The sequence below is a fragment of the Phyllobates terribilis genome, unplaced genomic scaffold (assembly GCF_046119375.1).
Source record: "Phyllobates terribilis strain yellow unplaced genomic scaffold, ASM4611937v1 Scaffold_4__5_contigs__length_816908805, whole genome shotgun sequence".
NCBI classification, from domain to species: domain Eukaryota; kingdom Metazoa; phylum Chordata; class Amphibia; order Anura; family Dendrobatidae; genus Phyllobates; species Phyllobates terribilis.
In genome coordinates, this window is record NW_027362764.1 from 223,689,889 (window position 1) to 223,708,602 (window position 18,714).

The 18,714-nt window shown below is 43.4% G+C and overlaps 1 protein-coding gene across 1 annotated transcript in view; it reads left to right on the top strand.

Annotated features, from left to right (window-relative positions):
- Positions 1-18,714, top strand: part of LOC141265263 (acyl-CoA dehydrogenase family member 11-like) — a 476,536-nt gene that overhangs the window by 360,744 nt on the left and 97,078 nt on the right. The window contains exon 13 of the mRNA XM_073678109.1: positions 14,590-14,688. Coding sequence (XP_073534210.1) covers positions 14,590-14,688 — 99 coding nt within the window. The remainder of the gene's footprint in view (positions 1-14,589; positions 14,689-18,714) is intronic.

The following is an 18,714-nucleotide window of genomic DNA, read 5'->3' on the forward strand; positions in this document are numbered from 1 at the left end:
TTCTAGTAAAGTATTTAAAAAAACACAACACCCAGAAAAAAGTCCTTTAATTGAAATAAACACACAATTCTTTATTGTTCTAAATTAAACCATACTTACCACCACGCCCATTCCAGCTGAAGCCAACGATCTCCTGCAATAAAAGTAAAATAATAAAGCAACCTCATCCTTACCTTTCCATGGCTCCCACGACAGCTTCAGCTCTGCTACATCGAGATGACAGGCTGGACCGCAGCAGAACGCTGCCATCCATCCTGTCATCCCGCAGACACTGAGAAGCGCAGGCATACTTCCACTCCTCAGTGTCTGGCTGTGACGGCATCCAGATGAGCCGAGGTCATGTCCAATGAACTCCGCTCACTTCATGTACGTCACTGACAGCGTGGGAAAATTCTCCTGCACTCAGCACTTCAGCGTGAGAATTTTCCCACGCTGTCAGTGACGTGCATGAGGTGAGCTGAGTTCATTGGACATGACCTCACCTCATGTATGTCACTGACAGCGTGGGAGAATTCTCACGCTGAAGCGCTGAGTGCAGGAGAATTTTCCCACGCTGTCAGTGACGTGCATGAGGTGAGCTGAGTTCATTGGACATGAACTCGGCTCATCTGGATGACGTCACAGAGAGACACTGAGGAGCGCAAGCATGCCTGCCTTCTCAGTGTCTGCGGGATGACAGGCTGGATGGCAGCTTTCTGCTGCGGTCCAGCCTGTCATCTCGATGTAGCAGAGCTGGAGCTGTCCTGGGAACCATCGAAAGGTAAGGATGAGGTTGCTTTATTATTTTTCTTTTATTGCAGGAGATCGTTGGCTTCAGCTGGAATGGGCGTGATGGTAAGTATGGTTTAATTTAGAACAATAAAGAATTGTGTCTTTATTTCAATTAAAGGACTTTACTCTGGGTGTTTGTGTTTTCTTTTAACTTTGACTATGGGGTTAGTAATGGGGGTGTCTTATAGACGCCTCTCCATTACTAACCTGGGCTTGATGTCAGCTGGCATTATAAGCTGACATCAACCCCAACCCTATTACCCCCTGCCACCGCACCAGGGCAGCGTGGAAGAGCGAGGCTAAGTGCCAGAATTGGCGCATCCTATGGATGCGCCATTTCTGGGGCGGCTGACGGCTGGTGTTTCTAGCCTGGGAGGGGGCCAATATTCATGGCTCCCTTCCTGGGCTATTAATATCAGCCCCCAGCTGTCTGCCTAGCCTTTGCTAGCTATTAAATTAGGGGGGACCCCACGTCATTTTTTTGGGGGGGTCCCCCATTTTAATAGCTAGTAAAGGCTAGGTATTCAGCTGGGGGCTGATATTAGTAGCCTGGGAAGCTCCGTGGGTATTACCCCCTTCCCAGGCTTCAAACATTTGCCCCAGCTGTCTGCTTAACCTCCGCTAGAGCCTAAAATTAAGGGGAACCCCACGCCAATTTTTTTTTAAATAAATCCTTTATTTTAACACTAAATGACAAGTACAGTAATCAACACTGTCACTGTACTTCATATATATGTGACTGACATGTTTCTATCTATCTAATCTATGTGTGATTCTCTATTCCTTCTATTCTAAATTGTCGGGTACAGATGCTGAATTGCCGGCCGGCTTTCTTAAAGAGACGGTGCATGAAAACACTATTATTTTTTTAAATAAATCCTTTACACTAAATGACAAGTTCTGTAAGCAACACTGTCACTGTACTTCTTATATATGTGACTGACATGTTTCTATCTATCTAATCTATGTGTGAAGCTCTATTCTGTCTGTTATAAATTGTCGGGTACAGATGCTGAATTGCCGGCCGGCTTTTTTAAAGAGACGGTGCACGAAAACACTAATATTTTTTTTAATAAATCCTTTACACTAAATGACAAGTACAGTAAGCAACACTGTCACTGTACTTCATATATATGTGACTGACATGTTTCTATCTATCTAATCTATGTGTGAAGCTCTATTCTTTCTGTTGTAAATTGTCGGGTACCGGTGAATGCCGCTGATGAATTGCCGGCTTTTCATGTCATTCTACATTATTCTTAGTTGTTTTACTTCATGTAGAATTAACCTACAAGGAAAGAAAGGGTTTATTTTCATTCCGATATTTGTGTCCCATTGACTTGCATTGGTTTCCGGTATCGGAATCGGCGATATCCGATACTTTTTGGGTATCGGCCCGATCCAATCCGATACGATATTTCCTGATATCGGAAGGTATCGCTCAACACTACTCATAACAGCTACGTTAGTGGGGGGGGAATGTGCCTTTCAACATATAATGTTGGAATAACAAAATATGCAGTGATCGTGATAGGAAGAGGTTAAAAATCGTTCCTGCTGGAGTTGCTAATTCTGTTTTGCGTTTTTCCTTATGGTTGTCTGAGTTGCTGCAGGGTTGTATATGTCTATTACTGGCAGGCCATTCATACAAGCCACCATTTACAATGTAAAATTCAGGACATTTAAGCTCTTCCTCCATGATGATCACGAAGCACCTCCAAATTACCCATAGATGACTCTAAGGGACTGTGCACACGATGTCTCACCGCCTGCGACCCCCGACGCTGCGGAGAAGCCGGCAGCGGCTTCCGCTCAATATGCTAATGAGCGGAGGCTTTTTTTTTTTTTATTTCCACATGCCGACTTTCCCCATAGAGGTTAGGTCTATGGGGAAAGCCTGCATGCGGACCCGCAGGAGAAATTGACACGCTGCAGTCTGGAAAGACGTGCCACATGTCAGTTTGCGCGGGTGTACGGAGATGCATAGTGGACATGGGATTTCTACAAATCCTATCCAATATGCTGTAACATCTGGTCACTGCAGATTGGACGCAGTGCAAGTGCACTGCGTCCAATCTGTAGCAAATACTGATCATGTGCACATACCCTAAAACATATTTAGGTGTGGTTTTGCCAAGTTGTGCACTTTTTGCAATCCATTAGCAAAAGTATTACTGTAAAACCTGGACCGTAGCAAGTATGGTCACAAGGTCCATTTCATTATTTAAGGATATATATATATTTTTTTTTGTCATCTTGTGTCATTCGCTGAAGTTGTTTTGCATCAAATTGGCACATGCTGTTCATAAATTTTGCACAGTCAAATGTTTTTTACTTTTTTGTCCTTTTTAACAGTTTTTTTATGGCGTAAAAAGTTGAGAAAATTGCGCAAACATTTTTAGCGTACATGAAATAACTTCAGGGATACATTTGTAACACATTTTATTACTTTTTTGAAAGTCCCAATTGTTGAATTAGGCAAAAACGCTAAAGCCCCCGTCTCACATAGCGAGATCGCTAGCGAGATCGCTGCTGTGTCACGGTTTTGGTGATGCAACAGCGACCTCACCAGCGATGTCGCTATGTGTGACACTTAGCAACAATCAGGCCCCTGCTGTGAGTTCGCTGATCGCTGCAAAGTGTCCTGAACCATTTTTTGGTCGTTACTCTCCTGCTGGTCAGCACACATCGCTGTGTGTGACCAGCGGGAGCAGCGATCAGGCTGGTAACCATGATAAACATCGGGTTACTAGGTGCACACGCGCACCTAGTAAACCGTTGTTTATCATGGTTACGAGCCTGCTAAAGTGAGCGCTAACCTCCCGCTCACTGTAGCAGAGTGGTAACCATGATAAACAACGGGTTACTAGGAGCGCGTGTGCCCCTAGTAACCCGTTGTTTACCATGGTTACCAGCCTGCTCCTGCTTCAGCAGGCTAGTAAGCAGGAGCAGGACATAGTGGAAAGATTCTTTCCACGATGTCGCTGCTCCCCTGATCGCTGGTGAGCCTGCCTGTTTGACAGATCACCAGCGACCACATAGCGACGCAGCAACGATCCCTGACAGGTCGTATCGTTGTCGGGATCGTTGCAGCGTCGCTAAGTGTGACGGGGCCTTAAGCTGTGTCCCGTGGCAAACACATATATAAAATAGACTTCAAGATAAGTGCTAATGGAAACCTGAACTTGTTGCAGAAAGTAAAAGTGCGCTAAAAAAAATAAAAACACAAAAATTTTACAAAAAACAGACACACATGCAATAATAAATCAGGCCATTAGTCTCTCATACTAGGTGGAAGTATTGCTCTCAGTGGATGTGCATTTTGGTTAACACAAAGAACAACACTGCATCTAGTTTTTTCGGGCTCAGTATGGGTATGTGCACACTATCCGGAGCCGCCTGCAGCCCCGACACAGCGGAGTGGCCACCGGCATCTTCCGCTCATTTTATGTAAATGAGTGGCACCATTTTTTTAACCTGCGGACTTTCCGCATAGAGGTTAGGTCTATGGGTAAAAGCCCGCATGCGGACCCGCCAGAGAAATTGACATGCTGCGGTCTGGAAAGATGCGCCGCATGTCAGTTTCTGCGGGTGAGCCGTAGAGGCATAGTGGGCATGGGTTTTCTAGAAATCCCATACACTATGCTGTAACATCTTGCTGCTGTGGGTTTGACGCTGCATAACACGCAGCGTCAAACCCGCAGCGGCTCCTGACCGTGTGCACATACCCTATGGCTGACTCTGTGGAGGAGTGCACTTTTGGTTAACACTTAAGTAGGCCACTATAGCACACTCGCTTACCCATAACAGATCTCACGGCTACTGACTCAGTCACTTTGCCACATTAAGTCAATTATGGTACACATTTGGAGATTGGCATGAAACTCTGCCTTCCCAACAAACTCATGTGATCTGAATAGGAGCACTTGCAGCCTTATGTGCAGAAATGTGCAAAGACTTCTAGGTGATTTCTATCTAATAGTATGAACTATAATATCTCATATAGATTTGCAATTAACAAGATTTTAATTCATCTAGTTTTGTAATGAAAAGTGATATGCTGAAAGAACATCCCCCTCTTCCCTCTAGTTGGTATATAGGAATGTTCCTTCTAGCAGAGTACTGATGTATGTCTGATTATTTCTTTATATATTCATCTGTCTGCCTCCTCAAAATATATTAAAGGCCCGATCCTCTCTTTCTGGATGCTTCTATCATTTTGATTTGTGGTCATTTAGCAATAATAAGGGTAAGGTGAATGGGAACAAGTAGTTGCATATAGGTAGGTTCCTTCAGTCTATGGACACTAAGAAAAGTATTGTTATGTAGTGATAAGCGAGCGCTAAAATGCTCGGGTGCTCGTTGCTCAGGTTGAGCAAATTGGAATGCTCGGGTGCTCGACCCGAGCAACGAGCCCAACGTACAGTACAGACCAAAATTTTGGACACGCCTTCTCATTTAAAGATTTTTCTGTATTTTCAAGACAATGAAAATTGTACATTCACACTGAAGGCATCAAAACTATGAATTAACACATGTGGAATTATATACTTAACAAAAAAGTGTGAAACAACTGAAAATATGTTTTATATTCTAGGTTCTTCAAAGTAGCCACCTTTTGCTTTGATGACTGCTTTGCACTCTCTTGGCATTCTCTTGATGAGCTTCAAGAGGTAGTCACCGGAAATGGTTTTCACTTCACAGGTGTGCCCTGTCATGCTTAATAAGTGGGATTTCTTGCCTTATAAATGGGGCTGGGACCATCAATTGTGTTGTGCAGAAGTCTGGTGGATACACAGCTGATAGTCCTACTGAATAGACTGTTAGCTGCTTTTTTCTTGCCATAATACAAATTCTAAGTAAAGAAAAATGAGTGGCCATCATTACTTTAAGAAATGAAGGTCAGTCAGTGCGAAACATTGGGCAAACTTTGAAAGTGTCCCCAAGTGCAGTTGCAAAAACCATCAAGCACTACGAAGAAACTGGCTCACATGAGGACCGCCCCAGGAAAGGAAGACCAAGAGTCACCTCTGCTTCTGAGGATAAGTTTATCCGAGTCACCAGCCTCAGAAATCGCAGGTTAACAGCAGCTCAGATTAGAGACCAGGTCAGTGCCACACAGAGTTCTAGCAGCAGACACATCTCTTCAACAACTGTTAAGAGGAGACTTTGAGCAGCAGGCCTTCATGGTAAAATAGCTGCTAAGAAACCACTGCTAAGGACAGGCAACAAGCAGAAGAGACTTGTTTGGGCTAAAGAACACAAGGAATGGACATTAAGCCAGTGGAAATCTGTGCTTTGGTCTGATGAGTCCAAATTTGAGATCTTTGGTTCCAACCACCGTGTCTTTGTGCGACGCAGAAAAGGTGAACGGATGGACTCTACATGACTGGTTCCCACCGTGAAGCATGGAGGAGGAGGTGTGATGGTGTGGGGGTGCTTTGCTGGTGACACTGTTGGGGATTTATTCAAAATTGAAGGCATACTGAACCATCATGGCTACCACAGCATCTTGCAGCGGCATGCTATTCCATCCGGTTGGCGTTTAGTTGGACCATCATTTATTTTTCAACAGGACAATAACCCCAAACACACCTCCAGGCTGTGTAAGGGCTATTTGACCAAGAAGGAGAGTGATGGGGTGCTACGCCAGATGACCTGGCCTCCACAGTCACCAGACCTGAACCCAATCGAGATGGTTTGGGGTGAGCTGGACTGCAGAGTGAAGGCAAAAGGGCCAACAAGTGCTAAGCATCTCTGGGAACTCCTTCAAGATTGTTGGAAGACCATTTCCGGTGACTACCTCTTGAAGCTCATCAAGAGAATGCCAAGAGTGTGCAAAGCAGTCATCAAAGCAAAAGGTGGCTACTTTGAAGAACCTAGAATATAAGACATATTTTCAGTTGTTTCACACTTTTTTGTTAAGTATATAATTCCACATGTGTTAATGCATAGTTTTGATGCCTTCAGTGTGAATGTACAATTTTTATAGCCATGAAAATACAGAAAAATCTTTAAATGAGAAGGTGTGTGCAAACTTTTGGTCTGTACTGTAAGTCTATGGGAAGCTCAAGCATTTTTCTTGCAGCTCCCCCCAGAGGTCTGCAGGGGGCCTAAAAATTGCCCTAATCGATGGAAACAGTGCTCAAATGGCATGGGGAAGACCCCTGGAAGCATCTGACTCCCAGGTCACTGCTGTGAACAATGTTGTCAGAATATTACGCCACTTTTACGGGCTCACAATAAAACATACAAAAACAAAATGGATTTTCCTGGGGATAACATTAAGGAACATTTTTTGCAGGGTAATGACAAGAGTATAAGGCAAAATAAATAATCCCCCAAAAAAATGCTCATGCACACCTTGGGCTATGTTCACACGTAGCGTTTTTGATGCGTTTTGCACTGCTTTCAATGGTGAAAAATACATTCACCAGTAAATGTAATTTTAAAATTTTTACTACCTTACCTGGCCATGTGGTGAGGCATAAGACACATCCAGTGCTGAAAAGACATGGGAGCAGCATGGGGAAAACCCCTTGAAGTATCTCTGACTCCCAGATCACTGCCTAAAACCGTGGTCATCAGACATGATCCTATATTACTGCGGTAATAATACAGACATTTTTGGCAACGTGACAAATATTAAACTCCATTTAAAATGGGCAAGGGACGGGGAAGTGGACATAATAGTGATGGTGCACGCAGAGACCGAGGCCATGGGGAAGATTAAACTGTGCCTGCTGAGGGAGCACAACAAACACCCACATTATGTTGAACTACCTTCCTGTCTCAATTTCTAGGGGGCTGCGGAACACCACTTTTGAAGCCAGAGTAGAGTGAAAAGGTTGTTGGTTGGATAGCAGATAATGCTTCCAGTCAGTTTGCCACCACCCTGTCTTCCACATGGTCCAGTCTCAGTAGCTGTGAGTCTGGACAACATTATTTTTATTATAGCGCCATTTATTCCTTTGCGCTTTACATGTGAAATAGGGGTAAACATCACAAAAACAATTACAATAATCTTGAACAAAAATGTGACAGCGACTGGTACAGGAGAGGAGAGGACCCTGACTGTGAGGGCTCAGTCAACAAGGGATGGGTGAGGATACAGTAGGTGAGGGTAGAGCTGGTTGTGTAGCGATATGGTGTAGCGAGGGTTACTGCAGGTTGTTTGTTGTCGGAAGAGGTGGGTCTTCAGCTTGCTTTTGAAGGTTTCAACAGTAGGCAAGAGTCTGATATATTGGGGTAGAGAGTTCCAGAGTAGGGGGGGTGCATGGGCGAAATCTTATATGCGATTGTGGGAAGAGGAGATAAGAGGGGAGTAGAGAAGGAGATCTTGTGAGGATTGGAGGTTGCGTGCAGGTATGTTCTGGGAGACTAGCTCACAGATCTATGGGGGAGACAAGTTGTGGATGGCTTTGTATGCCATCATTAGGGTTTTAAACTGGAGTCTCTGAGAAATGGGGAGCCAGTAAAGGGACTGACAGGAGAGGCTGGGGAATAGCGGGGGGACAGGTGGATTAGTTTAGGATAGATTGGAGGTGTGCAAGAGAGGTGGAAGAAGACCACAATGCAGGAGGTTGCAGTAGTCGAGGCGGGAGATGATGAGGGCGTGCACTAGTGTTTTTGCAGATTCGTGGTTGAGGAATGTGTGGATCAGGGAGATATTTTTGCATTGGAGTCGGCAGGAAGTGGAAAGGGCTTGGATATGTGGTTTGAAGGAGAGATCAGAGTCCAGGGTTACCCCAAGGCAGTGAGCTTGCGGGACTGGTGAGAGTGGACAGCCATTGACGTTGATAGGTCAGATAGGAAGGTTGAATGAGATGGTGGAAAGATGATGAATTCCTTTTCATCCATGTTAAGTTATAGAAATCTAGCAGAGAAGTAGGATGAAATAGCAGACAGACATTGTGGGATTTTGGTTAGTACCTGATCCTCCTTCCTCCCACCATGCCGAGTGCCTGGAGACAACTCATCCTACACTTGGACACTCCGAAGAGCTGTTCACTTTTCCATTTACAGATTCGGACCTCTTGCCCTGCCCGCTTCAAGCAGGGCAACAGAAGATCGCATGTAGCGATGCCCAAATATTTGAGCAGCCATGGTCACCCAAAGATGACGGTGGGAAAGTGCAGTTACTGTCGAAAGAGGTGGATGATGATGAGACACAATGGACAGAAAATCAGTGTAAGATGAGGTGGTGGACGATGAAGCCGATGCGCCGAATGCCAGAGTCCAGAAACAATGTCTGCGGGTGACACCACTGCCTCTTTCCCTGTTCTACGTGTACGCCAAGCCTCGGCCCATGATACAGGCGACAATCCCTCCCACCCTGCACCTGTCATTGCACACTTGCAACCATCACCATCAGCAACCACCTTGTTCCAGTGCAACGTTCAGTTGTCCCTACCCCAGTCCTTTGAATGCAAGTGCAAATATGCAGCCAACCACCCAAAGGCCACAATACTAAACTGCCACATTTCTCGACTGCTTGCACTAGAAATTTTGCCTTTTAGGCTCGTGGAGGCAGAAGCTTTCCGCAACGTCATGGCAGTGGCTGGCCCTTGGTACTCGGTCCCCAGCCACCACTATTTCTCCCGTTGTCATCCCCACCTTTATACAAGCATCGGTCCCAGAACATTACCCGTACCATCAACAGCACAGTTACTGGGAAGGACCGCCTAACCACAGACATGTGAACAAGTGCTTGTGACCTGAGACGGTACAACTCACTGACGCATCACGGGGTTAATATTGTGGAAGCCAGGAACCAGTCGGACCCTGGGAGGAAACACGTCTTCCCGACGCATAGGATTGCGGTCCCTGGGTCAATTATGCTTCAACACAATGTTCACAAGGTAGACAGCAGCAGTGGTCGGTCTCCTAGACAAGGAGCAAATTATTCATGATGATAGTCTATCCATTTCCTTAGCTTTCTGGTACTTTTCTGTGTCCAACCAGCCTGGAATATTTCCAGTGAATTATGGCACGTCATGGTATTAGCAGTGCACCCAGTACCAGAAGCGAAGCCACCCACAATTGCCTTCTCAGGAATTTTATTTGGCAGACTGAGCATCTGCCCAAAATTAGTTTCTCACAAAGGAGCTGAAGACACTGAGTGGCAGTAGGTTCAAGTTTCTCCAGCATGACCTCTGTTATTGTTAGATATCAGAGGGAGAGCAGAATTGGGCTTTGGCAAGGTGCCAGATTGCATCTTAAGTCTTATAGACCCTGCCCTTTTGGGCTTAAATTCTACAGGATGGTGGGGAAGGAGACAGTAGGTTGGGAGGTTTCAGTAGCTCTGGTGGTGTTGAGGTGGCAGCGAGCTAATGGCAGGCTGTAGGCTGTCTTGAAGAGATGGGGTTTCAGGTTGTCTGAAAGATCCGAATGTGGTCGCTAATCGGACATGTTGAGGCACAGAATTAGAGCATGGGGGATATTCGGGAGAAGTCTTGAAGGCGATTGTGTGAGGAACGAATAAGTGTGGAGGAGAAAAGGAGGTCTTGGAGATTAGTTCAGAGATGTACTGAGAAGAGCGGTTATAGATGGCTTTGTAGGTCAGTGTTAGTAGTTTGAACTGGATACGATGGGCAATTGGGAACCAGTGAAGGGATCTTATAGATTGCAATATTATAGATTGCTGGACCAGTCCACAGTACAAAGGCACCCATAGCGTGTCCGGGAACCTGCACACAGACTTTTCTTAGCCAGGGCTGCTTCTAGGCAGGGTTGGACGGCCCACCTGAGAACCGGAGACTCCTCTGGTGGGTCATGGCTTCTCCTTCAGGAGAGTTCATAGTGCAGGTCATGATGATGATGGTAGAGGCCACCATCTCCTTAGGTTGCTGCTGGTACTTTTCTGTGGAAATCAGCTTGGCTCCAACCAGCCTGGAATATTTCCAGTGGTTTGGTATTGGCACCCAGTACCAGAAGCTAACCCATCCACAATTTCCTTCTCAGGAATTTTATTTGCTAGACTGAGTGGCTGTCCAAATACATTAGCTTCTCACAAAGGGGCTGAAGATACTGCATGGAAGTAGGTGCAAGTTTCTCCAGCATGTTAGATATCAGAGGGAGAACAGAGAGGGCAACACAGTGGCTCAGTGGTTAGCACTGCAGTCTTGCAGCGCTGGGGTCCTGGATTCAAATCCCACCAAGGACAACATCTGCAAGGATTTTGTATGTTCTCCCTGTGTTTGTGTGGGTTTCCCCCTCAGTAAAAAAGCAGGCATAGTGCCTGGGAACCTTCACACAGACTCTTCTTAGCCAGGGCTGTTTCTCGGAGAGAGTTGTATTTCACCACAGCCATATTCTTTAGGTCGGATGAAAGGACTGGCATAGAGGGAAACCGTATCTACTCTGGCTATCATTTGTCCACCACCAGATTCCAGACATTGTCACACACAACCATGCCTGGCTGTATGTTCAGCAGTGAGAGCCAGAGATCTGCCTGCTGTGTTACAGCTTTCAACAATTCTGCAGTAGTGTGCAGTTTGTCACCTAAGCATAAGCATATGGCAGTGCTGCAGTGTTTCCAGCTTGTGACTGATGTGGTAATTTCGGAGCTGGAGGAGGAGGTGCAGGAGCTGTACAATGTGATTATATTGGCAAGTCTAGTTCTTATACTAAAGATCCTGCTGTGTTTTTTTATATTTTTTTGGGGTTGTTTTTTACGTCTCTTCAAATGCGTTTTGGAGTGCATCCTAATTTTTGCCAGCCCTTCTAATTGCTGTATATACGGAATAACAGTATAGGAGACCCACTCTTTAATAATGGGAAGGACAATTCAAATAGATTCTATATTCTAGAATATTACCTGTCTTATCTGAAATTCGCTTATGGGTGAGGTATCACAGTATGGATAGCATATTATACCGATCCAGCCAGGTATTATTGCCTTATACTGCATGCTGCTGGTGCTGCCGAAAAAAAATAGAATAAATAAAATCTATTCTATTACCTATCGATAACACTGTTGGATGCATTTACAATAGGGACAGGTGCTAGGGGGCATCAACAGCTCCAGATGAGTGTTCATTCTGGTCGCATAGATCTCTTCCACTTTTTTTTTTAATATTATTATTTCTTTGGCCTTATATACAAGTCATTATCCTGGGAAGAATGGTTCTTCACACTTTTTCCAGGAAAATCCATTTTAGCTTGGTTTTTGTATGTTTGTAAAAGTGGTGTGATACTCTGACAACATTGTTCACAGATATGTTGTCAGCGACCAACTGTGAATAGTTTTGAACACACAACTGCCATACTTTAAATGGAGTGTAATATTTGGCACGCTCTGTAAAATGTCTGTATTATTACGGCAGTAATATGGGATCACGTCTGATCATCGAAAAGTTTCTCTACTTCCACAATACAGTAATGCGAATATAATCAAAAAAATCTGGCTGTATTCTGCTAACAAGAAAATGAAGCAGTAAAATTATGTACTCTGGATTGCTTTTTAAGCAAATAACCAGAATTAAGAGCAAAAAAAAAAAAATAGCCCGGATATGTAGGGCTATATGGATATCTGTAACAGTAGCAGCAGACAGAACGTGATATGGACCATATTGTGCTGTATATGTGAAGCCCAGCTGTGCTTGGTATCACAAATCCTAGAAGGGTGTATTGAAGGATTCCTCCACAAGAGGCCCCCATACCATTCACACATCTCCACCTTCCACCTCAGACCACCAGAGGAAGCCCGTTAGGGAGATATAAAAGGGAAGGTGGAGCCAGGCAGTTCAGTTCCTCTAAAGAGTTCAGCAAGTACAAACCTGAATGCAGAGTCGAGCTCAGAGAGTCTAGTTGAAGTCAGAGGCTGGTTTTGCAGTGAGTCCAGTGCAGTCTGAGAAGAGTTACCTCAGAGGACAAAAGTCTGTTCCAGCTCCTGCAATTGCTATCCTGCAGTGGAGCTCATCCAGATCAAGACTTGGTGTTGCTCAGAGGGGTGAGCTTCAGGTGTGCCGGCGCCATAAGATCGGTGAAACGCGGCACGCTGCCGTTAGTGTGAGTAGCCTATTGAGGGTCCGAGTAGGCCGAAGGCAAAAAGAGTAGAGAGTTAGCTCATAGGGGGCAGAGGAGCTTAATTAGCTCACCCCGAAGAAGAAGTAGTTACCGGACACCGGGTCCGAAGCTTGCCGGGATCTCCACGACCCAGTAAGATAAACCGGAATCCCTGGAGAACTACAGGTCCCAGGATCGCTAAAGTGCTGATACGTACCAGAGCCAGGAGACACATAGGCCCCGTAAGTCGGGAGCGTGCACTCCAAGAGAAGGCCCTACCACAAGGTCAGCCAGCGCAGGACAGAGACAAAGTTAGGCCTAGCTCCAGGCAGGTCAGAAACTTACTACGCAGAAGCAAGAACCAGGAGGTCCAAAACCTGCTCATTGGGGAGGATCCGGACATACACCCTTCACCATACAGTGCTCCGGGGAGTGCCTGAAATTCCACCAGTAAAAGGTATTGAAGTAACTATCGTGTCCGTCCCTGTTCTTGCTCTGGCCCGGCGGAGTCTCTTTGTCCTGCATCCCCGTTCCTATACTGCCCTGAGGCCCAGCTCTACCTGTGGGGAGCTATACCATCCAGCTGCCTTATCACCAGCCTCAGTGGACTGCGCAGCGCTGGTGATTCTCACCAGAAGCCACAGGTGGCGTCACAAACTCTTTCTTTTATAAACTTTACAAATATCAACCCCCTTTTTAAAGAGCGACCCCAGGGTACGGGCCCGGGAGCCGACCACCGCGACATCCCTAAAGGCCAGGCTAAAGGCCCGGGTACAGAGTTATCCCCATTCCCCTGGGCTGGTCATATACGCTGCCACACTGCCTAACTCCTGCTATCAGGATTAATATATGCAGCTGGATTAGTCCTCAGAAGGACTGTTCGTTCAGATGGATATACAGCTCTGGTAAAAATTAAGAGACCGCTAGAAAATTTTCAGTTTCTCTGATTTTTCTCTTTATAGGTATATTTTTTAAGTAAAATGTACATTGTTGTTTTAGTCTAAAAACTACTGACAACATGTCTCCAAAAATTCAAAGCTAAATTTTTTTTATTTATTTGCAGCAAATGATAAAGCGTCAAAATACTAAAAAAGAAACAGTGCTTTCAAGCCTCAAATTACTCATGTTTTAACTGTGAAATCAATATTTCGTGGACTAACCATGATTTTTAATCACAGCTTTCATTCGTCTTGGCATGCTTTCCACCAGTCTTTCCATACTTTCCAATAGAAAACTGTTAAGTAGTCTCTTAATTTTTGCCAGAGCTGTATATCTTGCTGTGGAAAACCTATACCTAACTATTAAAACGCCAATTCTCTCCCTAGCTCAGCAGCATCTCTCCCTACTCTGCCTATTTCCGGGTTAGACTGTCATGAGCATAGCGCCACCAGGTCTTATATAGACGCAATGATTCTATGCGGCCAGCCAATCACTGTAATGCCACAACCAACATGACCTCGGCATTACATTGCGTGGCAAGCAATCCCTGCATGTTAATTGGCTCTCTAAAGAGCGCCAAACATGCAGGGAGGGGACCTGAGCTCCTGCCCGAGCATCCCGGAAATGCAGAAGGAGCGCCGAGCAGTGAGATGCTCGGGCAGTAGCTCGGAGCAGTGACGATCATGCTCGCTCACCACTACGGTTATGAATAGTAGTGTATTTTTTAAACCATCAATCCAAGTTTCATTGGACGGAATATGTTTTTGTTCCCAAAGTTTTGTTTATAACCTGATCAGATGCTGTATATGGTTTTATGAACAGTTATTCTATTGAACACAGAATGACCATTATTATATTTTCCATACTCAGAGCCTGACGTAGCTTCCAGTGATGCCACCAACATGGAGTGCAGCATCAAAAGAGATGGAGACAGCTACCTGGTCAATGGAAAGAAGTGGTGGAGCAGTGGTGAGTAGAACCTATTTTTAGTTTTTGAAAAGCTATGTAGTATTAGGTAGGGGTAGAATGATTTGGTGTCATGTCATGCTCGGCCTCACTCAGATGCAAACTATAGCCTTTATTTTTTTTTGGAGGGGGAGTGGAAACTTGATGCCACGATTATGCTTCCAAATCTGAAAGCCATATAAAATAGTGACCGGATGCTGTGTTGTAACAGGGATCTCTTGCTGGGCTTCTTGCTGTACTTTGATAATTCTCTGTTTTATCTGCTTCTGCTCTGTTGGTCCTCTCAAGGAAAAGTCCTGTGTGACCTGCCTATACGACTGATAGAAAGCTGTCTATCTGCACAGTGCATAGACGTGGCAATCAATGGTGCGTGGCGAGGACAGTCAGAGCTCATGAACTTAGAGGACTAGTAGAGCTGCAAGCAGATAAATCAGTGATTTATCAAAGCTACAGCAAGAAGCCCAGTAAGTGACCTAGCTTAGAATCTGGCCTCTGTCCTTATTTTATGCTGCTCTCATATGCAGCAGCAACAACCTGGTGACAAATTCTCTTTAAACTCCCTTTACAGAAGTTTGTATTTGTTTGATTGAACTGATTATTTTGTACAGCTTCAGCTCAGTACTAGATATGTAAATCTGGTTGATTCCATGAGGAGATGGCATTATAGAAGTTTCAGATAATAGAACAACATAATAGAGGTAAATGTCTTGTGAAAGACTCCCTCTAACCCCAGCCTTATCAATTCAGGACTCCAAATAAAATAAACATTGTGACTCCTCTCCCACAGCGGTGCCATTCCTGCGATGTGGTTCCAACTGGTGACATGACATTGACTGCTACGGACAAGTGACACCACACTCAGCGGCTGCTGGTTGACTGCAGCCTTCAATATACTGTCAGAGCTGACTGCCAGCATGATGGAATGTATACGATCTGCTGGTTGTTTTCTCACGTGTCTGCTGAAGCCAATGTTGTGCTCCATGCCGGGAACAGCAGACATTGTTAGAACAGTGCCACTGCATGGGGTGAGTACACATGGTTTTTATTTTAATTGGGGTCCTGAATTGATTAAGCTGGGGTTGTCCATTAGTGACAACACCTTTAAGCTAGCCAACTCTTTGAAATATTAATTTATTTTTCCTGAAGTTTCACAACTAATATCACTCCCCATGGTACAACGTGCTGGAAATTTGTCATCCTGTTATTCTCAAGAAGTAATTTCCTGATGAGTCTTGGGGTCATCACACACTCTAATTTAAATTTCAGAAACTGTAAGTTTCTTATCTACCTATTGAAAAATTACAACTTTATATATGGCTGGAAGTTGGACTTTTCAACAGGCAAAGAACCAGATGGTGGATGTCTGCACCCTGTATACTAATCAATTCAAGATAATTAAGTAATCATTGGTACTTGATATACAGCCTACAAAAAAACTAGGCGTTCAGGCCGCAAACACCACAGAAAAAGTGCACCAGTATTTCACACGGAAGAGAATTTAATCCATCAGAGTGAGAATTTTACTCTAGTCAACTTGTCTGCTACTATAATCAATGAAGATCAAATAAAAATTCTCAGTAAAGGACTTCATTTTGTACCCAGTTCCCAGTTCAATTTATTTTCTACTTTAATTGATGTAAACAAGTTTGTTCATAATATGACTATAAAGAAACATTTTTTTGATCCTAATGAAAGTCATGAAACATCTGAGACATTAACTTCTCATATTTTTGACTCTTTTCTGCCCACTTTCAGTGAACAAATTTCAGCTAGACATTTGGAAAATTTGTCTGATACTGATCTTGCTATTTCATCACTTCATGATACTCACTTCAGGAAAAAAATACCTAATCCTACTTTTTATCCAATACAAAGTAGGAGTAATTGTATGGATGATTTTCAAGCATTAGTGGAGGCTGAACTAAAAAAATTTGAATGCCTCAAATAAAATCAAAAAGGAGAATCTCAACGAGAGAGAGAAAAGTGCTTTAAAGTCTCTACAATCAAATGATCGTGTTATTATTAAAAACTCGGATAAAGGCGGATCTGTGGTAATCATGGACACTAAATTGTATGAAATGCTAATTTGTGAAATGTTGAACGACTCAGCTACATATAAACCGCTAAGATCTGATCCAACTAATACAGTACGGATTCAATTAAGTACTATCTTGCATGAAGGAGAACCTCTGGGAATTTTGGATCAAAAACAAGTTGAATTTTTCAGCCCCCTTAAACCAAGAGTACCTCTTTTCCACTGCCCAAACTACATAAAGGGACATTTCCACCTCCAATGCGACCGATTGTTTCAGGCATTGACTCTTTGTCTGAACATTTATGTGAATGGATTGATGAGAGACTTCAACCTTTGACGCAATGCTCTCCCAGTTTTGTCCAGGATTCCAAGCATGTGTTAAATATCATGAATGGTTGGGAATGGACAATCAATAATAGCTGGCTTACATGTGACGTAAATGCACTATATTCTATGATTCCACACACTTTAGCCCTTTATGCGATATGCATTTATATGGAGAGGTATTCCAAATATAGCACAAGTTTGCAAGATTTTATACTAGATGCTACTTGGTTTTTGCTGAAAAACAATTACTTTAAATTTTCAGACAGGTTTTTCTACAACAGCAAGGTTGTTCTATGGGAGCGAAATTTTCCCCCTCTATTGCTGTTATTTTTATGAATTGGTGGGAGGACAATTATATCTATTCAGAACTGAATCCATTTCAATTTTCTCTACATTGTTACATGAGATATATAGATGATGGTTTAATAATATGGCCCGATCCCGATGAGTCAGTTTATGATTTCGTTCAATATATTAACAATAATCCATTTAATATTTCTTTCACCTTCCAACATGAAAAGGAGTCGATTCCATATTTGGATATCAACTTAAAAGGGTCAATTATAACTGGTAAAATTGATTGCTCCCTATTTCGCAAACCTACTGCTGGGAATTCTATATTGCTTGCTAACAGGAGAATATATTCGAGCTAAAAGATGTTGTACTAACAGAGAGGATTTTTTGAAGGAGTGTACCATTATTGACCACAGATTTAAAAACTGTGGCTATTCTACTAATGTGCTCGAAAGGGCAAAAATTAAAGCTGATAGTAAAAGCAGAGCAGAATACTTACAGCAGAAAAAAAAACTGCACGAGAAAATCTGCCTAATCTAACTTTTTCAACTACATATAGCAGTAATTTTCATCAAGTGACTGATGTGATTAAGAAATACCTTCCGGTGTTATATGCTGATGACAGCCTATGTGGTTTATGCTATTACATGCATACAGTGAAATCTTCAATATGTTGGTTGCACCACACGATCTCTCAGGACTAGAATTGCAGAACATATGTATGATGCTGCAAATGTTACAAGAAGAGCTCTATCAGGAGCATCTTACCATTTTTTGTCTGTCCATGGAGGTTGTTTGGACTTTTTTCGTGTTCATGCATTGGAGGAGGTTCTCACCAGTGATCGAGGCGGGGATAGAGATAAAGTATTGCATTTTAGAGAAGCGCAATATATTTTTACGTTTAATTGCAGAGTTCCTTCTGGATTGAATAAGAAAACGGATATCACGTATTATTATTGGATTAATTCTTTTTGCACCTATGACATTTGTTTGGTTTATTAGCATAATTGTATCATCTACATGATTAATTGCTCACCTCATTCCCTTTCCTTTTCTATTTAACCCTGCTTTTGTACTGATTACAAGACATGGTTATGACTAAGGACATTTTTGTTCGAAACGCGTAATCCCCTGGATCTATAATTTTAACAGTGATTTTAAAGGAATTCTAATAAACATGAAGTTTTAACACATATTCAGATTCTCGTTTGGATGTCTGTTGCTAGATCCCTGTTTTTTGTTGACTTGATATACTGCAGTATGTACTATACATTCTACAAATAATTTAATAATAACTTTATTTCTATAGCGCCAACATATTCTACATCACTTTACATGTTAGAGAGGGGATTGTACTGACAATAAAATACATT